The sequence below is a fragment of the Ascidiella aspersa genome, chromosome 3 (genome assembly GCF_963924565.1).
Source record: "Ascidiella aspersa chromosome 3, kaAscAspe10.2, whole genome shotgun sequence".
NCBI classification, from domain to species: Eukaryota; Metazoa; Chordata; class Ascidiacea; order Phlebobranchia; family Ascidiidae; genus Ascidiella; species Ascidiella aspersa.
In genome coordinates, this window is record NC_139449.1 from 13038273 (window position 1) to 13062350 (window position 24078).

Genomic DNA, 24078 nt, shown 5'->3' on the forward strand with positions numbered 1-24078 from the left:
AAAGTCTTGTCCAGTTATCAGGATCAAATTACAAGTTGTTCTGCTGTTGAACCAAACCAGTCAAGTATGAAGCAGAAGATGAACAATTCAATTTGAATGCAGTATCTACATTGTAGTTGTAAGTTTGGTACATCGAGGCACAAACGACTATTAAATGAGTACTCATTATCAACTACATCTACACAGATAATAAAATGAAAATGGAAAACAGGATCCTAGTAAACGGTAGCAAACACAATAGCTGCAAGGGTTGTTTGATGTCCCACACACCTATGAACTCAAAACCAATTAGCCTAGTTGTGACGTAACTTAAAAATGCAGAAATAGATGATACAGAATTTTTTGTGGTAGGACCAAATGTCCAAAAAAACTCATACGGGCTTTTGAGAAAAATAGCTGCCACCAAGAAATCCCACAACAGCGGAATTTATTTTGCCTTACTATAAAAATTTCATAATTCCTTTTTAGCCTGTTCAAAGATTGAAATGGAATTTGTTTTCGCGTTTCGCGCTAATTTTTTTCACCTTTCTTGTAATCCACGCGTTTTGTGGACGTCTTTAAATACAATAGTCGCCCTCTGCACTGTGACACTCATTCAAACGAAAGTTTGTCAAACTTAGCATAATATTTGTAAATGTTTTTATGCGCTTCAATCAACAGTATTCTCTGTTAAAAATATGAACGAAAATTAGTATAATGGCCGTTTCCCAACCTCTAAAACAGTGGTTCTCTCCTTCGGAAGAAATGTTTAAATTTGAGGAAGAAATTTGTTACAGGGAGAAATTGGCGATGAAAAAAGGATAAAGATGTTATTCAACTGGTTATATGTAATAAAAGCCTATTTAAATGTAATAATTAAAATTGTTAAAAGTCTATTAGGCCCATATTCTAAGTCGATTGTTTCGTCACAGTAGCAGTCTTTAAAGAAATATACACCAATGCAGACATTATAGCATAACAGGTATAAAATTAATACCTACATCATATGTTCAAACGAACTCAACTTTCATGAGATTAGGACATATCCAAATTTTGTAAGTCTTGGCTTCTGGCGCAGATTTGTCTATTGCAGTTTAACAATTTTTTTTAATTTTGTCGACTCTTTTCCCTGTAGGTTCGATTTTCTGTCAGCAGGGTACATCAAAGTAATAAATAAAACATGTAAATAATTCGTGGTTTTTGCTGGGAAGGAATTGACAGTGTTTGGGCTTGTAAGGGAGGAATATGAAAAAAATCGAGAACCAATGCTCTAAAACAGTGGTTCTCAACCGCCGGTTCGCGGACCGGTGCCGGTCCGCGTCAACTTTCCTGCCGGTCCGGCAAATATATTACAATTTTATATCTGAATTACAAAATTCAAGATGTTGAAAGCTTGTCCATCAAATTTAAAACTTCGCCAATTTCGTAATTTGCAGCATTGTGACGTAAAATAGAATTGATGATCTACTTTGGACTTTATCGTTCGTTACCATCCTGCAAGTGTTTAAATGTAAGCTACAACACTTTCAAGTCTTAAACTTTTAAGACCAGTTATATGTGAAAAACTTCAATAGAACCACGTATAACACGTATGATATTAAAAAGACAGCAGCAAATTGCTCATTCAATTGACGTTTCTTTGCTTTTAAGTGCATACTTTTGTGTTTTTTAAGTGAATACCGTACTTTTGTCGTAATTACATTTTGGGTTGGCTTTGATTTTTAAAGGTCCACCGGTCCGCAATATTTCTTTTGAAATTTTACCGGTCCGCAAGTTAAAAAGGTTGAGAACCACTGCTCTAAAACATAGCGACTCACATTTTGACAACCTAATGCCACGTTTGTGTTTCTCACGATTTATATCATCTTTGCAATATGTCCATTGTATCGAGAGAAACACATCGGCAACTTTAAGCCTCAAAAACCAGAAAAGGGCGTTCTGTGCAAATATTTTACGTATTTAACCTTGGGCTGTTTAACGCCCCCACCACGCCAACACAAGGGATGTATTTGTATGAATCTACATCATCTGTGCTCAATGCGTCACGTTCCCCTCTAAATCTAAATTAATGTTTGCATTTCAAATCAAATAGCCGCGATTTTGTTCGGGCTTCGCGCGATGCCTCGTCTCCTTCAAATCGTCTTCAGTTGTAGGCCTACTTTGCCCAAAACTCCCAACGTAATAAAAGGCTCTTTAGCTTACTTGTTTTATGGCAGGAGTTACCAAACTTTTTTATTCTGTGGCCCAATATTTTTTGTAAACCAGTTTGTGGCCCACCATGTGACTTAAACCTTTTTCGTAGGTCCTCTCATCATCCAACTACGATTTATCAACCTGGCTGATATAACTACAGCGAATTAACTGCCTGTCTGGAATTTATGTCTAAATAGTCGGACAATTAATTTCCTGATAAATGCATTGATTCTAACAACAACTGAATAATCTTTTTTACGTTCGGTTCGTTTTTAGATTGAAATTAATTTATCTCTACCAACCGACAAAATTTGGAAAGTAAATTGACGTGCTAACTTTGTACAAAATAAAAACCATAGGACGTGAAACTACCAACCGACTCATCTAGGCGTTGCTATATTTCGTCTCTTAATTCGTTATTTTGGGTGAAATATTTTATAAGTTTTTCTATATTGCTTTCCTGTAGCGATGGCTAGTGAACTTAGATTAACAAAACTTTTCCAATGTTAAAAGTTTTTTCTGCCTTCAAAATATTTACATAATGTGTAATAAAAATACTTTAGGAAACGCGAAATTGTAAGTTGGGACACATTTTCTAGTTGATAGCTACAGAGTAAGCATGGTGCCTGAAGAGTTTCGGTTAAGCTATGTAAAAACAATAATCGTGCGACGTCCGAAAATTATTGCGTTTACGTAGTTCAAAGATAGTCAAACAACATGCAAAAGGCCTCATGCCTATAGATATGCTAACAATTTAGTAAAACAAAACATATTTATTGGCAATATTGTCAAATAACTCGATGGCCCACTAAAAACGGTTTCGTGGCCCACTACTAGGCCATGGTCCACTAGGTAAGGGTATACATGGTTTGACCCTAAAAAATTGCAACAAAAGTTTTTTTTAACTGATTTGGGCAGTAGGCTACTATAGGTGTCTATTATCACATATTAAAAATCCAAACCATTAAAATAACAGTACATTATCCATAACTAGGTCATCATATGACCAAAACAATGTAGTTTTGGTGTCTATATATAGGTTTTTATACCTTGTGAAGTCGATGAGACCATTCTTAGAATTGTTGAATTATGTGATAGCCTATAAATATAATATTGTAATTCAAGATGCCTGCCAAAACAGTTAAAAATGAACAATCGTAATCTATTGATTATTAAAAACCGGTGAATTTCTATATGTATTTGGGTAAACTAAGCAGACATAAAGAGTTCATACAACGTGGTCATATCGACAATTGACCTAATCAAGAAAGCACATGGATCAAGTTTTGCTAAAGCTCGTCACTGTCACCCTCGATGTCATCGTCTGTAATTATGTGATTGCTGTATGGGTTAACACATAAACCAATTTGGTATGGTCCACATGCAGCATGGCATGGTAGCCCATATCTCCGGCAACCACATTGAGGTGGACACGATTCGCAATTGCAGTGTATTATTTTCAAGAGGTTGTCCGGGGCAGTTTTCTTGTCTGTCATAATTGGAACCACCTGATTATTGTCTATTTCCCATCCCCGTCCTATAGAACAGCGTGGTCCAACTTCTTTTCATCGCGGGCCAAAAACAATTTTTTTTTATCTTGCTGGCCAATGTTTTTAATAGCGATTCTAGGCTTATTGCTGGCAAATTATACATAGCCCACCCCCCTAAGGCCCACCAGGTTAAGAACCACTGGCCTATGGCATATATATGCTAACTTTGAAATCTACACCTTTGTTCAGCTACGATGGTTTTTAAATCACAAAGGATCGTTTACGAAGTTTTCTTGTCCATTACAATAACAACGAACAAAAAATGAAGTGATATTGCTAGGGTCCCGAGTACAACCGAGTCCCGAGTACAACTCCGGTCAAATGTGCGATTTTGTCGAGTCCCGAGTCCGGCCCTGACCCTACAGTCTGTATTCCGCCGATTTACGTAAATAAAATAACGTGGAAATTCAGCAATGTCCTTATAGGGGTGTCGTATAATTCATTCACTTAGAATACATGGTTTGGAAAATACTCGGGATTCGGTAGTCGGATTACATAAAAACTCGGGATTCGGTGGTCGGATTACCGACTCCGCAGTCCTGCTGGGTAAAGAGGCTGAAAAGCGTCGATGAAGTATTTCCAAAGTAGCGGGCACTTTATTGTGTTCTTGACAGCACTCGATCAAGGCAGTTGCCTCCAGCGGAAATTACTGTTTTTTTAAGTTTGCAATAATTAGAAGGAACAATGTTAAACATGGGCAAAGCAGTCCAATCGTGTTTTGTGGGAAAACATGGTTATAACAAGACCTATTAACGTAGAATGTAATAATGTAATTGGCGTATTTTTAATGTAAATAGTGTAATTGTCGCTTTTACTTGAACCTGAGATGTCTTGGAAAAATCGTTAGGAATGGACAAGATGTTGGGACTAGTAATTTAATCTTACAACCATAATATTGTCCTACGCCATTCCAGTTTCCAAGCCAAAAATAACTTACCAGCTATGTTCTGTTTTGCCAAAAAAATATCTTGCTCACCAAACGCGGGGCCTTGTGAAGCGCGGGGCCCGTAGCAGCTGCTACATCTGCTACTATGTTAATCCGGCCCTGGGTACAACTACAACCAATAAAAGTTTTGCGAGCAAGTTTATAGTTGTTAATTACTATTTCGGTAATATTTTCGTTTTCTATAGTAGATAATAACTACACAATATATAGTTCGTCGCATAAATAGGTTAAAGGGCTACAAAACATTTTTAAATATACCAAAATTGTCATGCTGGTTGATTGTTATCACTTAGTATCCTGTTTAAAGTTACGAAAAAAGCGTTAACAGTGATAATCTGGAAGCCCGACTGACCGTTACATGCTTCCCCGAAGCTGCCGTAACAATGTGCCTAACAATACGGCATACGATCAAGCAGATGAATGACTTGGAAGTCAGTTAACTAAAGTTACACAGACACACACCAACCAGGGTTGCCATATGGAAAAAAAAAAAAAAAAAACTCACCTAAAAAAAAGCCAAAAAAAGCCAAATCTACTACAAACTCTAACAAGCCTATGTTTTTCCTTAAATTAATAAAAATACAATAAATGATCATGCTTGTACATTGAATTTCTGTTTTTGTGGCAATTTTTTCTGTAAAATTTTATTGGTATTTTATCTCTTTTTGTACATTTTGTTTTGCATTATTTCTCTTTTTGTGATATTTTGATCACTTCTTAACATAAAACTCATGAAATTTTGAATGAAACAAAACAAAGCCTAAAAAAGCCAAATTTCATTTGGATTTCTTTTTGATGATAAAAAATCCCAAAGAATTTAAAAAAAGCCTAAATTTTCAAATTTGGCTTTAAAAAATCCTAACTGGCAACCCTGACACCAATTAAGTTTATCAGGATTTAATATAACAAAGGCATTTGTTTAATCACCAATCAATACTTGACAACAATCGCTAACTTAGATGTGTTGATTAGACATTTTATTTATAAATTTGCAAATGTGGAGGGAGAACGCAGTCGTACTCGTTCACGTGCTATTAAAAGTTTATAAAAAATATCGATTTTCTGATTGCTTTTTGGAGTTGTTGATTCTGCTATACTTTAGTGGATTCTTCTGGGAAGCAGCGATGAATTTTCAAGTGCAGAATTTAGTTCTTGCAAAAGAGAAAAAAATCTGCTTGGCCCATGAGTTGGGTGATGAATTCTTGGGCGGTGGTGCAGTTGGCCGTGTGTTTGTTGCAACACCGACCCAGGAAAAACTGGAATCCAGCGACAAGCTTAAGGTAGGATATTCAAGTTTTATTTTCTAGCGACAGTAACTGCTTTAACTGGTTAGCTACAATTGTCGAAACACAACAGTAGGCTAATATTAGTTTCAGAGCGACCGTTGAAAGTTTCTAAGCGGTAGTTTGCATTTGTTTCATATACAAAAATTTAACGAACCATAACATCGCTGATTTAATAGGTGTTTTAGTTAAACTTGTGGACATATTTCAGTTATTGATGTTCTGTGACTGTTACTAGTTGTTGCCATAGCAATGATCATGCCATTGGTTCGTGTACAAAGTTTGATTTACGACTTAAACTACTGGCTTGTAGCATTTGATTACTGTGACGTCATAGATATAATAAAAATGTGCTAGACAGAAATATATGCCTATAAAGTTTTTTGGTGTATTGTTAGAACAATTTTGTATACTACAAACCAATTATTTTATTTGTTGCTAGAACAATTTTGGGCGCTGGTCTAGAATCCTACCACAGTTAAAGCAACGCACATTGTTTGGATTATGGTGTCGGTTAGTGTTTGGGTAAGGGTGGCTCAAGTATTATTAGTTAATAATATTTCTTAACCTACCCAAACCCAAATGCTAACTCGCACCGTAACCCAAATAATATTCGTTGTGGTAAGATTCTAGACCAGTCCAATTTTGTATACTACAAACCAATATACATTGATGCTACTGTTTCTCAATACAAACGAAAGAATAATGGCTTTTCATATAAAAATATCTCATTTTTACCAATCATATGGGAAGTTTAGAATCATCGGAAGCGCAACATACATATTTTTAATGAAATGTTGGATCTGAAAAAGTTACACGTTTAATACTTATTTAGGTATAAATAAATGTTTTTTCATTTTAAGGTGGCCATTAAGATTGTGTACGCCGACAATGGTACCACCGAATTGGAGAGTTTTGCGAAGTATATTCCTGGCGAAATTGGCAACCTACGCAAGACGATTGGACAACCAAACATCGTGCGTAAAACTAAATCTTTATACATGTATAGTTCGTTAACAGACAATATTATATTCTATAACAATAGTCGTTTTATGTTTGCCTTTTCCGCTTTCTATAACAAGCGATTGAAAAAGAAACAACTTAATAAAAAGTTACTCGGTTTGACCAAAGAGACTCTTTGGTTTGACGTATTAAGATGTTTTTACAAAAATTTTTGTTTTGTTTCAGATAAAATTATTCGACGTCTTCGTCGGGTGCAAAAGAGTCTTTTTGGTAATGGAGTTTGCATCCGGGGGTGATTTTAGAAATCTGTTCTGTCGCCGTGTTGCGGCGAAACCTGGCAAGGGCTACATGGAGGAAAACGTTGCTAGGGGTTGAACAACTACACGAAAATAACATCGCTCACAGGTAAATAGACAATTTTCACGTTATTTGTTTTGGGTGATGCGCTGTTTTTCAGACAACTAAGATGAACTTAGTAGGGTGCTAACTTAATATCACGTCGTTAATACTTCAAAGATTGTACCGTTTAGTCGCTGGCACAATTTATTTTAATTTAGGGACATAAAGCCGGAAAACATATTTGTAACCGAAGACGGACAATTGAAATTGGGTGATCTTGGTCATTCCTTTCACCCCAAAAAGAAAGAGCGAGACGGGATATTGTTGGATTTGGGGTTTCCCCAGGAAATTGCAACCTCGAATTGGGGAACTCCAGGCTATGTTGCCCCGGAGATATTTTTTGGAAGCGAACAAAAATATGACCCGTACAGCAATGGTATTTCACCTGGTAAGTGGTGATTGTTTTGGTTCATCAAAATGTGGCATTTCTATCAGTCTTGCCTATAAATGTTTTTATCGTCGACTTAACTTGACATACTATAGGTTAGTTAATGAAATAATGGTAGCCGTCTTAAAGAAGATTTCAAAATATTGTAATATTTTCTAAATATTATTTTATAAGATTGTCGATCTCTGATCAACCGTTTGGTTTCCCAATGCCCAGAGGAGAGACCTTCAGCCTACGACGTTCTGCGAGATCTATGGGTAACCGACCAAGCTACCAAACCAGTTCATGTTAGTTTTGGTTCAATTTTATTAAAATATCGTCGTGTCTAATGCAATATATATTATAATCAAATAACGTTTTTCTAGGAATCAATTCAGCCTTCGACGGAGACCCTACAGCTAGTTAATAATCCACGTAAGTCATTTTATTTTGACGATCTTTTGAAATTTTTGTTTCATTCTGAACAATGAACATCTGTCACATTTTCTTCATTATAATTATTCTAGTGGACAAATTCCAATGCAACTACGTAAAGGCCTACCTTTATCAACGGAAGAAGCTCGTGTTAGAGAGGCGGGCGTTCCTCCTAAATGAAGGAAGACAGGATCAGGATGATCTGCGTCTTGCTGGGATCAGGATCCTGCTGCCACGGCAGGATACAAATGGTCTCAGCGTGGATGAAGTGTGGCGCTTTGAAAAATACAAGGACAGGGCGTCGCTGGAAATTCCAGATCGGGCCAAAGGAAGGGCCAACGAGTACACTGTTGAGTTGGACGACGACTGGGCTTGGTCTCGGGACGTTAGGATTCCAACCATGGGGATGCCGTTCGTGGAAAAGGTGGTTAAAGATTTGCCAAATTTAAAAAGATGGCGGGTGTTTCGCGACCTCGGCAAGACAGAGAAAGTGGACTGGGAGAGATGTGTTCAGTATTGCAACACCGTCGATCTTGACGTGGACATAGCCTCGGCCGTGGGTAAAGCCTGCCCCGATGCCGGTACTAGAGCACATGGAAGAGTCGATACAAGCAAACAAAACGCAGTTTCATGCGCGCGACGTTCTTGTTGTGTATTGTCCCCCAGACAAGCGATATCATCCGGGCTCCTCCTATAGAGAAAGTTGGGGTAAGGTGCAGATTTGTTTGTGTTCGAACCCCTAACGTATTTATAGCTAAAAGTTTAATTTGTAGTGGATTAAAACGGATATCATCAACAAATCCAATTCGGAAGACATCAAGAACGGAATTATCGAATTTGCAGTTATTGCTTGAGAAACGCGGATGGGTGAGAACTTTTTTAACAATCTCTATATTGCTGTGAAACCACAAGTGATGTAGGTATAGTTAATTTAATGATTGTTTGCACAGATTATTTTTGAAGTATAAAACAGCGTCCCATTAACGATATCTCTACTTCTAAGCTTAACCATGGTTTGCATTGTTATAAAGGTCTTCTTTTTTGTTTTCGTCGTATCGGTTCCTGATTTCTGCTTCAATTCAGCAAATCGAATGAAGAGCAGATTTCAAAAGTGCTGTTTGTGTTTAACCGCGTCTCCGGGTGTCTTACTTTTCAGAGCCACTCTTTGGTCCGGCTAAGTATCACTAAACAATATTCAAAAGCAGATTTAACCCCATTTCATTCCTTTAGGTCCAACAGAGGAAATTAAGAGCGAACATTCACCTGAGAAGAAGACTGAAATCCGCTTGGAAGGTGTTGGAAAAGGAGTCAGACGAAAAAATCAAGATGGGAAAGAGTTTTAATGAATGTAAACCAGGTCAGAAAACCTCTTTATAAACCTTTTTTGAGAAACAAACGGTAGACGATAATTGTATTACCTTTAAGATTTGTTTTTCACAGAAAATGGTTGTCAACCATTTCTCACCAATACGACGCTGAATAATTTACCGTATTCACATTTACCAAATTACCACTTCCAAAATACATTGCGGAAGCAGTAAAGGTTACAATAAAAATGCAAGTTGAAAAAAGTAGTGGAAAAGGTATGAAAATTAAACAGGTTCTATACTAACCAAGATTTTTTAATGATTCCCTCAAATAACTTATGGTGTATTTTTGACCTTAATTGACATGTTCTTTCGATTTTTTCTCACGAAATTTCTTCTTTTGTCGGAAGTGGCAAGGGAACACGGTTTAACAAAAAATGGCCGAAATCGGAAAGGAACAATCGAGTCAATTTTGGAAGATCAATGAAGAAAATAATTTAACAAAGGTATTGGAAAATTTTCAGTTCGTCGAATTTGAGAGTTTTTACCTGGAGCGTGTGTTTTTCAGTACGAAGACACTGTTGTACGGACTGTTGTACCACCTATCATCATACATTACAAGTCTGAGATTGCCTCCTGTGAATCAAATAAGGAGAATTTCAACGACAATCTATCGAAAGTGAGAATTAACTATATTTTTTAGTTTGTTTTGCATATCCTTATCCACTTACTGAATGATTTGTAACTTCGAAAACCAGAGCAAATTTGACATATTTTGTCAAGACCCCGCCAAATTCGATATTTAGCCTGTTCTAAATGCTAAAACGGAAATTATTTTCGCGCTTCGCGCGAATCTCTTCTATGTTGCTCGTGTGTTCCACGCGATTTTTGGGCAACTCCACAGACAAATAGCGTCCTTTTCTCAGTGGCACTCTCTCCAACGAAAGTATAACAAACTTAGCCTAATATTTAAAATATATGTAAATATTAGGCTAAGTTTGTTAAACTTTGTAACACATCGGTAACTTAAAGTTTTAAAAAAGAAGAAAAAACAAATAGGTAATGTACATTTTTAGTCGGTGCTCAATGCTTCACGTACCATCTAAATCTAAATTAAAGTTTGCATTTTCAAACAAACACAGTCGCAATTTTTTCGCGCTTTGCGCCACGTTTTGTGACCTTCTTTAAATCCGACTTAAATTGCACAACTCTAAACGTAATATTTAACCCGGCCCGCCACAATATTTTGGGTTTCTCATGCGGCCCGCGGCTAAAAATAATTGCCCACCCCTGTTCTAGAGTGTTGTACATCCTAATAAGTTCCGTTAAAAGATACAGAAAGAGTTAGAATTTTTTTAAGGTAAAAGTTTGATTTAACTTTTTCTCCTTGCATTTACTTAATATACAGTATATAATATTTGTGGAAAAATGGCAAAACAATACTCTTTTATTTCAGCGAATAAAATCGAGTTGTACACGAAAGATACACAAGTTAAGAAAAATTAGGTCGCTCAAACAAAATGGTGAATATACAGTTGTTTATTATCAATTATACGAAGTTTACATTATAAATCCTATATATTTTTGTAGTTGAAAATGGAACCAGTTGTTTATCCCCATTGGCACATTTTTGTGCGAGTGCGACAACCTTGCAAAGGCAACGCATTGCAAAACGCAAAAGTTGATTTTCCAAAATCTTTGGGGTGACCACAACTACGCAAAATCGCAGAGACAACGTGTCAAAAGACCAGTCGTTGACGTTGGTTAAACCAGCTACAAGTCAGCAAACCTTCCACAAACAAACCACCGCAGGCGCCTCATCTTGCAGAATTTTCAATCACAAGTTTGCCGAAGTCATATTCTATTTGTGAAGGTTCAGACGAAGAAATGAAAATATTACAAAGCCAAAGTGTGCAAAAAAAAAACGCTAAAACGAAAGATTCTGAACGAACAAAAGTAGATGTCATTCAGGAACAAAAGGTTGAGGGGCTCCTAAACAGCAAAAATGGATCTATGAAAAATCAAAGCAATCCGTTTTCATCAAAAGCCCTCCCTGTTGGCATGAGAGAAGCCAAACCAACTGCTCATTTACTGTGTGAAAATGTCGATAACGTAAAGCCTTCAGACAAGAGGCGTCCAAGCTTTCTGGCGCGGTTTGCCTCTTGCATAGTTTCGAAAAAGCGATGCAGGTTGTTTAGTCGAAACAAATTCGCTCCAGCACCTTTCAACCAAGATACGACGGTCGATATCGTCAGAAACCACACACACTCAAAATTTGTTTTGGAATGCCCTGGATGACGAAGGCATTTAACAAACATTTCATCTCATTAATTGAATTGCTTAAGCAAGCTGCATCCACAAAATGACTTGGAAAGCCTGGATATAGAAACGCTTCCCAAGCCACATTCTAAACACATTGTATGAACGCTATTTTGTTTGGTTGCACTGAACTACTTTAGTCTCAACTTTTTGTGGTTCTTTATTTATATAAATGTTGGAACGCTTAACTTTTTTCTTTGTCCAAAACCCCTGATGTTGATCGTCTAAGTTAAATTTTTGCACAATTAAAATGTATGTGGATAAACTTCGTTTGAGAAACTTCCATTGTTTAAAATTTCAGGTTATGTACGCCACCTTTAGGTTTATTTCACACAGTCAATTTATGCCATGTTCGAATTTTTGTACAAAAAATGAATACAGATTAAATAAAACATTTATTTTTTTATTTTTGAGATATTTCAATAACGAGCTGCTTGTTTACGTCACGTAACTCCACATTTATTGACCCACATTTTCATCTGATATTGCATCCGAACGGGACTTTATAAACCGGTTTAGAAAATAAATTTAGTCGAACAGGAGCTGAACCGGAACTTTTAAAATGCTCGAAACCGGAACTAAACCGGATTCCGAAAAAATCTTTAAACCCGAAACGAACCTGAACCGGAAAAGTCAAACCGAAGTCAAAACTCCCTGATTTACAATGATATTTCATGGGCTTCAAGCATAGGGTTACATTTTCACATCCATTCCACACCTATAGCTTGTTTTAGTGTAATCTAAGTTTTTCAATAAATTTACTCTGGCAACCCTATGGTGGTATACGGTTTGTATTTGGAACTCGGAAAAAGATTAAGAAACACTGCTAGAAGTTCCACAGAAGGCGCGAAAAACTGCAATTGATTGTCCTCTGCTATTTTTTTTTTTGAAAGACGGGACAAGTAAAAATGTTGTTGATTGCCTTTTCTTAATTTACAGGGTTCGATTTATATCGCTACCAGTAACCTGTGGCCTGTGAAGTTATTGACTTTTTGCAGTGTTGTAATGACTTCATTTGGGTCAAATGCCTTGACTTCACAAAAGTCTTTGGGACAATTGACTTGACTTGGAGTCGTAGACTAGTGTAACTTTCATTAAATATTTTTTTCGTAAAATTTGCTTTTTTAACCCCATTTGTTTTACTTATAAAGCTGTTTGCTCGGTAAATGTTATGTTTTTGTTGTTTGGTATTTAAAATATCGCTTAGGATCCGACAAACTTGCCCAATGTAACAATTAAAAAGTTTATTTTAATATTAATGAATTGACTTGGTCTTAAGTTATTTTTAATTGACTTTGCTGGAATAAAAAATGACTGGTTTACAACACTGCCTAAGTTCTCTTTTAAACAACAACTACCATCAGCCGTTTTTAGTCGAACTAATTATTTTACCAGGTTATGTTTTAATTGTCCATGTTTTAATTGATGGTCTTCTCTACTATTTCAAGAAAGCGAAAGTAGGCAATCAATTTTGCATTGAAATAAAACTGTTTTGTTTTGTTTTTCAATAAATGTAATTTCTTTAAGCATTAACATGAGTTTGCTCAATATGTGTATTGTATATCTAACAAATATTTTAAACTGCTGACAATAGGTTGCATAAATAGATAAAATGGAAAACAGAATTCACCCCATCGCTTAATTCACTAAAAAACAAGGTAAGCGCTAAGTATTTTTTATCTATAGCTTAGGTTGAAACATTTTATCAATATTTGTTTGCACTGTGTCAAGTAGTTTACATAAGATTAGTTTGGCTAATGTGTGATTAACAACCTACTCTAATTGTGATCAGGTGCTGATAGCAATGGCATGCCATGCCATGCATTGAGGTTAAGAAGTTGTGATTAAAATGATTAGAAAACACTATTTTGTTTAATTTTATTTTTAAAAGTAACAAGTTGTTTATAATGATTTTTAGGGAGAAAAGTTAAAAGTTGAGAAAAATGAATTTGTATTGCTTTATTGTTCTTGCACTAGTAGGTAAGTTCTGTGGTTGTGTATAGTTCACATGTGGTTCGTTACAATGTTGGGTTTTAATATAGATTGATTGGTTTGTTTAAAATGGTGACAATCGTGATAAAAACTTAGAAAAAAAATTAATTTCAAATGTTATTCTTTTTAACTTACAACAGGGCTATGCAATGGTGGCGTTTTGGAAATGGAGAGAAACAGTCCTAATACCAAGGGGTTAGAATCAGTGAAGTCTGACTGGGGTTATGTGAATGTGCGTCAAGATGCTCATATGTTCTGGTGGCTGTTCTTCCAAGATCCAACTTTTCAGCCGCATTTCTTGGAGGAAATACATCCTATTCCTGTTATAATATGGCTTCAGGTTAATGGCAGTAATACATATATATTAATACAACATCAATATATCATGTTTGGGAACAAAAAATGTTATAGACTTCAAATGCATAGTAAACAACTAAAACGAGTTTTATTGGTATCACAATAGATAAAGATTTTTATGTTTGATTACTTGGATAACTGTTTAAAATATTCTGTGTTTGGTTGATGATAATTAGGGTGGACCTGGTGCATCTGGAACAGGATATGGCAACTTTGAGGAAATTGGACCATTGGACCTAAACCTTAATCGAAGAAATACCTCCTGGACTGGACTTGGCCATGTTCTGTTTGTAGACAACCCGGTTGGGTCTGGATACAGGTTAGCAATATTTTTTGACGATTTAAAAAGTTTATGTTTTTTACTATGTTTAAAAACTGTATTTGGCCAGTTTGGTTTGAAGTTAACAACAATGATTATATTGTGACTAGGGCCCGCAAAAGTCAATAATGTTAAAACATTTTAAGGACCTCGTCTGTCCACGAATCAAAGAATAAAGTTGTTTTCAGCAACTAGGGGACTGTTTCTAACAAGTTCATAGGTCAAAATAAAGTTAAAATTTACAATAAAGTTAAATTTTTTTAATGAAGTCAAAATTTGACAAATTATGGCTTTTGACAAATTTTTTTTGTTTGCTGAGAGTAATTTTTGAAAAAATCGTCGTGGAAGTGAATCACTGTAAATCAGGAACTGCGACACAATTAAACCATATTAACCCATAAAAGCAGGCAAAATGTCACAATGCCCACTTGGATTTCGAAGATCAACAATTTGAAATTTAGAAATAGCCTACTGACATTCTGTAATACAAAAATCCCTAAGCAGGCTAAATCTATCGATAAAAAAACCGATGCACTTTTTATAATCCCTAAAACAACTTGATTTTGCGACAAAATATTACGTTTGGGTCTGAAATGAACAAAATATTATGTTTGGGTAACTGGCATCAATTCCAGGAAGAACTGTGCGTCAGTGGCCTCTACAAACAAGCAGTTTCGTTAGGTTAAAATAAAGTTAAAATTTGATAAAAATAAAGTTAAAATTTTTTTTTAGGTTAAAATAAAAATGGCCCTAATTATGACATACTTGACATATTAAAAAAGAGTAGAACAACAACAAGCTGTGTCATGAAATACTGTCAGTAAATTAAAGGAGTTCTGAATTGTACTGTTTAATACTTTTTAGCTATGTCAGCAACATGGATGCTCTTACCACCAACGTTGATCAGATAGCCCAAGATATGATTTCCTTGCTTAAAGGTTTTTATGTCAAGCACCCAGAATTACAGGTATACCTTGGGAATATATTTTATTTAAACACTCTCATAAGTTACTTTATTTTAATCCAGAAAAATCCGCTATACATAATGAGCCAGTCTTATGGTGGAAAAATGGCGGTTGCCACAGCATTGGAAATAAGCAAGGTACTGTTTTGAATTATGAGCAAGTGTGTGATGTGAAGTGATTTACCTTCTACTGTTAGGCTGGAATAGTAAGCTTTTGTGGTTAGTTGCGACAAGAGTACTTTTATGTCAAATGTGATAATTTTGTGGTCTTTTAAAGACCTTGCATTTGATTAAAGCTATCAGCATATTAGCTAAAATTAACAGCATACTTGGCAATTAAGGCTACTACAGAAATTAGTTCCTTTGTGCGTAATACTAATTGCTAAAGCTCGCAAACTGGGTGATAAAGAAAAAAAAATTGATTAAAACCAACTACTGGAATTTTTGAGTTCAGTGCAAACAATTGATTAAGAAACAGTTAAAACAAGTTCTTTTGGAAAACAAAATCTTTTGGAAACAAATTTATACGCAGCACATACGTGTTATAAGGTCTTGAAATCGGTTGACCTTTGATGATTATGGGTAAGCACTGTACGTCACTGAATACAAATTGGTCTTCTATCACCGGAAATCAAAAGTTTTTTTAGCAAGAGTGCTTTCTAACACTTCAAGATGTTTGTAATACGTTCATTTGGGCAATTTGTGCATTAATTCAACAATTCATAATATTTCCATTTCCATGGATAGACGCCGACTTTGTTTATCACAAGGATTCTTAAATTTTCCTACTAAATATGACGTCACTAAATACCCACTGAAAAGAAGAGTTTATACTTGGAGTAATATATTTTTAGCTTTCGGTATTTAGTACTTCGCTTCATGCAAAAAAAAGATTCGTCTTTTATTGTAGGGAATGCCCCTTAATAGTCCATTAATTTCGTTTAACTAACAACGGTCTTTTTTAATACATACATCTTGATTAAATAAAAGGATTAATAACCCATATTGCTCAGAAGTATTAGTTTATTTACTAGGCGGGTAAATACGAGGTATGTTGCTGAATTGCGTCTGGGCAAATAATGCTAAATAGTTGTTGGCAAAGTCCCCAATCGTACCCATCAAACGAAGTATAAAGTTTTTCACAGGCAGATCTATCATCAGTTTGGGGTGGGGACTAACCACCTCAAGTTTTTGCTAAAGTTTCGGGGGAATGGAATGTTTTTAGACAAGACGCCACAAATTTATGCCATACCGTGACGTCACAAAAGTTTGCTCAAAACGTCATGTTATAAAAAGTTACACCTTAACGTGACGTCATAAAAAAGTAACCTTAACAACTCCACTTAGTTCGTTTATTTCGTTAAAACGAACGCTACAGTATATAGATATTATCGATTCGCGCAAAGCGAAAAAACGTCATTACAAGTTGTCAAAACTTTAATTTTTGGGGTTTCAGTTAGACGCACGACGCTTTTGAACTAAAATCATTTTGCAAAATAGGCTTAGAAAACATAATTATGGTATTATAGCCATTGCCCCAAATATTTCGATTGTAACAGAGTAGTTGATAATTTAAGTTTAATTGGCATTTAACAACGAAAAACTACCACCAAGATCAGTACACGAAATTAAACCTCAATCATTGCCACTATAAGCAATTACGTGACCAAGTGGGTGATACAAATAGGTGTTCTACGAATTAAATCCTAGTCTTAAAATTAAATTACCACTTATCCACTGAATACTCCAAGTTTTGTTTTAGTCCTTAATTATCGTGTTTTAATTGATATACAACAATCACTTGTAGGAAGTTGAAGCAGGAACGATGGATGTGGACCTTCAAGGTGTTGGTCTTGGAGATGCTTGGATCTCGCCAATGGACTCAGTAAACACGTGGGGAGAATACCTATATCAGACTGTAAGTGTTTAATAGGACTTTTTTACTTTTCTTATGTAAGATAACGTAAAGCCATTAAAATGTTGGTGTCGCGAATCAAATTTTGAATTGTTTATGATTAACTTTTTGGTTGCTTAAATAAATATTTAACTTGATTGGGCGAGATTTTTTCTAAAGTGGCAAGCACTTGAAGTGCAGCGTAAGTACAAAGTCTGCTACAGTGAATGTATTTGTGCAAGAAATTTAGCAATGACTTTATGTTGTTCCATGAAACACTGCTAATCACTGATTTATCACAATAGGAGGCGTACGGTGCTGGGGTTTCTTAAAGTAATTTTAATGCATAAATAAGCCCATTTATATGCTCGTTTAAGCCGGATTCACATCTATTTCGTTAATTCAGGGGCGTGCAACCTTTCATACTGCCGGGCCAAATATGTGTATTCGGATTAGACCACGGGCCACTTGCATATCTCGTCGTTTACCTGTTAGTGCAGTGGTCGGCAAATTTTTTGTTGCGGCCCAAAGTAGTCTTTTCAGAGCTACTTAAAGGCCCACTACGTAAAACCACTACGAAAACAGTGGCGGATTCAGGGGGATATTTGGTTTGAAGGTGAAATATTCTACGGCGCTTAATGGCCAAAACACTGCCATACTATAACAATTTGCGTTTACATACAGTTAAGGTTGGCAAAAAATATAGTTTTACGGGCTCACCAGACCACATTTGGCGCGTGGGTCTTTCGAAGCTGAGCCAATTTAAAAGATTATATGCCACACCAATTGTTAAAATAAAGTGCAATGAATGTACGGCTATCATGCGGCCAACAACTACGGTACATGATAACACCAAGCTATTCAAAAATAACTCGCGGTCCACAGTTGGCCTACCACTGTGTTAGTGACTACCACAAAAAAATTGCTCACACACGTACGTTGAACCGAACAATGCCACCTTAAAAGCGACGAATTTTCTCAGCTGTGGAAATTTATTTAGATCGAGATGTTCGCGGTAAAAAACTACTTTTAGCTGCGCAGAACTAAATTTGTTTCTTTTTTTTACAACTCACATGAACATTGAAATTGAATATAAAACAATTACATTTCAAATGAGCGAAAAAGATCAAACGGACATTTTTAATATGATTTCTTTACATGGCCATAAGTAGCTATTCGAAAGCATTTCAAGAACAAAAAAATTGCAGCGCAATTCACTTTCATACAAAGTTGTACACTTTCCGCAACAGCATCCAAAACACATTTTGTTAGCAGGTCACATTTCTATTCTAATTCGGGCAAAAAAAACAATGCACACCACGGGCCACATATTTTGGTTCCGCGGGCCGCAGGTTGCACGCCCCTGCGTTAATTCATTCTCTCTCGTTTTGGCACTGGAATGAAAAAAGTTCTCTCGTTTCTTAATCGGTCAAAAGAAGTGGTTTTCAATCCGTTTGCCGCTTAATCTGTTTGTTTCGCTGACGTCCGAAATTGTTTAATGTAGAATGACCTGCTTTAACGCAGCAAACATCACGCCACTTTTGGGGCAATATGGCGTAACACGAACGGCTAGTCGTAAACAAAACAACAAGTTTAGCGCATAAGGAAAGAATATTACATACACTCGTTAGATACTAATTTGTGACAGAGGCGCTTGTCTAGAATCCACAAAATCGAACATTATTTTGGTTAGGATGCGGGTTTGGGTAGGTTTAAATAGTAATACTTGGCCCACCCTCACCCAAATATTGTACTCTTCTTTAAAAATTGTCTCAACGCTGTGGTAGGATTCTAGGCCAGCGCCAAATACAGTTTTCATTATTCATGTTTGGTACATCTTATCACCTTCTTTTGTCCACTCTGCCTTGTATATAGCGTTGACCAGCACACATAAGCTTAACTTTCCTGCACTTACACTCTGTGTGCCAGGTAAACTGAAGCACTATGACTATACAGTCAAAAACGTACTTAATTGGCAAACCTAACTCAAGTAATTCTTTTTTTTTCAATTTTAGGTTAATAAAAACGAACAAGCAAGCAGCAAATAGATTGCTGCCGCAAGGAGTATAGCCTAAGCCGAAAAATCGGTTGTCAGAGGTTTACTGGAATATTACGTAATAATGCATATCAGTTCAGTTTGTACACTCAAGCTGGCATGAATTTCGCGCCATGTAATTACGACGCTGGAACGGATTACTTTTCAATCCGGATTGAACCTTAATCTAATCTGCCTGCGAAAGGTGCATATAAACGGGCTTAGTGTTGCGATGATAAAATAGGTGATGTAGGGGTGAGTTCTTAAGAACATTTCGTATTACTTATTTTTTTCACCACCATTTATTTTTATCTAATTTTTGCTTTTAGCTAAGCGAATACTGTAGGTTTGAAGCTACGTTACGTTTGCTATTAAACGAAATATAAAAATTAGAACATGGCGTTTCGTATTGTTCTACAGGTTATGTTAATCATTGCGTACGGCAAGGCGAACGCTATTTGTGACGTAAACGTAACGTAGCTTCACGGCAAAGGCGAACGCTATAATGTGAAGTGCTATGATGTCATCCCCGTGTAATGCGTCACTATCCAGGGTTATTTTTATTTTTAACAACATACAGAACTTCGATCATTTTCCTCTGGTTACCGGTGTTAAAATTATGCTTTTGTGCCGAGATTTTATGACTTTATAAACTAAGAGGTACTCCAGTGGCTTATAAGTCTCAGGATTTTACTTCTAAGTGGTAAGAGATAGGTAGGGCAGTCTTACAGCAGTTTGGGCTGCTGGAGTATAGACCGAAAAACAACAGGAGTAGACCGAAAAACAAACCATAAGCCTTGATAAATTGCTCGATCGAATTGTTTCTGGCTAAAAGTATGAAATGTAATATGACATGGCTCGTATAAATACAATGCATGTCCAAAAACGTTTTTAAATGGCAATCTAATTTTCGGTTGTCCTAATTTTTGGGTCCATTTCGATGGCAACCATGACCCGTCATTAAAAAAAACGATTGTGACAATTTCACAAGGAACGAAAAAGTAAAATTAGAGATAACGCATCATCTTCTTATAGTTCTAAATAATACCAAAGTATTGTTTAAAATTACATAACATTTTCTTTCGCCCAGAACTCACCTTTAGGTGGCGCTACATAGTCCGTTGACATAAATTAGATAGCGAAATATTTTTTACACGTGCGGAAAACATGTAGCCTCCATATTGAAACAGCAATGGCACTGGTCGACAGTTGTTTGCCATTGACTGTTTACATTAATAGATTATGTTGACTTACTAAGATAATTACGTACATGTATAGGGTTTGCTTGATGATGCTGGTCTTGATGCGGTCAATCAAGCGGCTCAAGCCACTCAGACTGCAGTCGACAATCAAGATTGGGTCCGTGCAACAAACCTTTGGACCCTTACAGAAATTGTGGTATGACACATTATTTGCCGATGTAATACATGCTGGAAACTTTTAGAGATGACGTCTAGTGCAACAAACAACCTTTTAGAATTTCTTTTATCAATTTACCCCTAAATATGCAACTAAAATTTGGTCTAAATACAGTCACGGCTCGTTGAAATGGAGGCATTTGCTAAGCGAGAAAAACTTTTGAATCTGTGGTTGAAATGGACTAAACATAGTTTTTATGGGGACTGGACATAGCCCCATACCCTTCCTGGATTCTCACTTGTCATCGTTTCCATTATGCAAACAGATGCAAGATTAAACTAAGTTGCTACAGGAAAAATGGCACGCGTTTTAAAATTTGTCACTTTCGAAAATTTGTTTATGTGTCTACTATTGTGTCTTAGATCATGCAAAAAACTGACAACGTCGATTTCTACAATATTTTGTATCCACATCACTCAAGCTCAGCTTTCAAACATACTGGAAGATATCGGGGAAACTTTGTACCAAAAGAAATAGGTATTTTTATAAGATATTCTTAAACAGGCCTGTTTAAATCGATGCAATTTTGTGGCTTATAGTGCCGAAATGTTATCATTTAATTAAAACATACTCAAATCATTGTCTAGAAATTCAAGGGCGACCTCATCAAATTTTATTGCTTTTGGTGTGTGGTTTTAAAAATAAACTCTGCCTTACAAAGATGGCCGACTAAGCTATACGCAAAATAAGCGATAAATCCGAAACAATCATGGCACATCTCTTAAGTATAGTTTGGAAGCTTAATCCTGTCTATTCATCTTTAGTTATTGAGCACATACAAACAGGATTCAGCTGGCAACTCGGGACGTCCGATATTTTCATATGTAATTTAGGCGATACCAAGTCGTACTACAGTAGTAGGTACTGTATCATCCGATGTTGGGTGATTCCAATCCAAAACGAAGATCATGCATTTAGGCCATGGTTTCAACACTTTGAAAGGAAGTCCTTAACAAAATAGCTTGTCGCTTTACCTCATGTTACGTTCGTTGGTTGTATTAATTGGATGCACCGTGCTCTGTTCGCCTAATTTTTTGTTGGTGTTTTTGAAATTATATAACACCCAAAATATTTTAGCGGAAGGTTTCGCCATCAACGTGGAGAACTACCAAGATGACCCACTGGACGCGTTGATGAATGGGGAAGTCAAAGAATTTCTAGGAATTCCAAGTACTGTTAAATGGGGCAGCCAATCTAACGTTGTGTTCAATGCACAAAGTGGTGATTTTATGAAGCCAGTAATCGCTACAGGTTTGTTCTTCCTACTTACGCAAAACAATTTTACAAATGTGATTTATAAAGGTAGCAATATGCGCCCTGCCTTAATTTATTTCCGTTTTTTGTTTTTACTGCTTGTACGTTTAACAACACGCACCCAATTTCTAAACCCTAGCATTACCCTCCGATAACCCAAATCAGGGGAAAATCCGGTGCCAAAACAGCGGCGCCCTTATGCCACTGGTCAAACTATAAGGCGTCTAAACGGCGACACCAAAACGGCCAAGGTCAGACCGACGGCCCCCGAACGTCCCATACCCCCTACCTATAGAGTTTCAGGCATTATTTAGGCCTTCTTCCGTTAAATTTGGCACTTAGTCCGACAGGTTTTAGAAGAATACCGTTCATGAAAGTTTCCCTCTTTTTCTTTTCGTTATTTAGGCAAGCATTTCGTTTATGACCTAACACTAGACACAGAATCTAAAGAATTAGTTAACAAAAGACTGATATTGATAAATACTGTGCGTAGTATTTTGTTATTATCGTTATTTCTATTGTGTTACTTATTACCGTTTTAACAGTTTCGAGGCTCTCTGATACTTGTATTTTCTGCAAATGGCTCTTCCATTGAACACATTTGCCCACCCCTCACCCCTCATATACACAAACAAGTTTAGCTTCTCCGCCATCAAAACAAAATTTTGAAAACTCGAAAATATAAATAAATTGGCGATGAAATATCGAGTTATGTCTTGGCTATTTTTTTTTTATATTCCCAACAAATTAATTTGATTTTGATAATAATTACGCCACAACATAACGTATTGATTACCGAAACAACAACAAAAATGATATGGATTTTGGTTTAATTCAAGTTTTTGAAAAACGCGTTTACATCTTTGCGTATTCGAAAATCATTGCTCAGTTTATTTATAAGTAATTGCGATGATCGGAGCTAGACATAATCACTCCCGAACTGGACGCTTATAGTGGTAGTGCAAAATTTGCTGTTTTTAGTTGATGAACTTATCAAAACTGGAATAAAAGTGGTCGTCTACAATGGCCATCTCGATTTGATCGTTGATACACCCGGTAAGCTTTAATAATGATTAAAACTTTTGATGGTAGGTGTATGCCTTTCTAATCTATTAGTATCATACAATCGTAAACTTAAAATCAAAATTGCTATTTGTTTTTCATTAAATTTGTAGGTCAAGAATTGTGGCTAAAAAAGATGAATTGGTTGAAACTAGATGAATTTATGGGCATCGACTGGACACCGGAATACGCTTACAGTGGTTAGTTCTATCGGTTTTTCTTTTTTGACAAAACCTGATTACGTTTCCTATGTTTTGTTTTTTAAGTTGGTCTGTACTCTGCAGTATAAACGGACAGCAAATTGATAGTAATGTTGCGGTTTTTACGTAAAGCTGTGTATAGGTTAAAGGTTTGGTTAAAACACTTTTTGTTCTATTTTTAGGTCAAAATACCGGAGGCTTTTCAAAAAAGATTGACAACTTTGAGTTTTGGTGGGTGTTGAGAGCTGGCCATATGGTTCCTGCTGACGCCGGAGAATTTGCCCTTCACATGCTAAATCAAATACTAACGGCTTGAAGAGTCCAAACCATGTATTTGCTTGAATTTATAGTCCACTGAACTGAAATCTTAAAGTTACCTTATTAATCTGTGCAATAGTAAAGAATTAACATTCTTTGTGTTACCTATTTGGTAATTACTCTGTGCAATAGTAAAAATAAAAATTCTAGTGAAGTAAACCGTTTCTCGGCAATAGTTTGCTCGATATCATTATCAAGAACGACTCTATTCCAGATCAATTTTTTTAATTATATTATAAACACAAGTGCAAATTGACCAACACCGAAAACAGATGTTCTTTTACTCGATTAAGTTGGAATGCGTTGAAACAACATCAGACCAAAATAGTCCTTAGAGCTCACTGCATGTAGCGGTATATTCAACAAAATTTTACCAGGTTTATTTTACAAACCCTTCATAACAGGTTCTGCTAACGACACTTTCAGTTTTTGTACAAGTTTACTATATGTTTTTTTAAATTACAATGTTTACTTTTTGATGATATAGTTTTGGTATTTGTGCAACCAGAAAATATACAAATGA

At 36.0% G+C, this 24078-nt stretch overlaps 1 protein-coding gene across 1 annotated transcript; it reads left to right on the plus strand.

Moving 5' to 3' along the window:
* The first annotated feature begins 5792 nt into the window (after positions 1–5792).
* LOC146160270 (retinoid-inducible serine carboxypeptidase-like) lies at positions 5793–23553 on the plus strand. Its single transcript, XM_083384917.1, has 16 exons — positions 5793–5948; positions 6815–6873; positions 7472–7701; positions 8208–8671; positions 9346–9472; positions 13874–14073; positions 14267–14409; positions 15274–15376; positions 15437–15511; positions 17181–17291; positions 20581–20700; positions 21084–21198; positions 21799–21972; positions 22957–23031; positions 23151–23237; positions 23420–23553. Exons 1-16 carry the CDS (start codon positions 5793–5795, stop codon positions 23551–23553), a joined length of 2373 nt encoding a protein of 790 aa, XP_083241043.1.
* Positions 23554–24078: the final 525 nt, after the last annotated feature.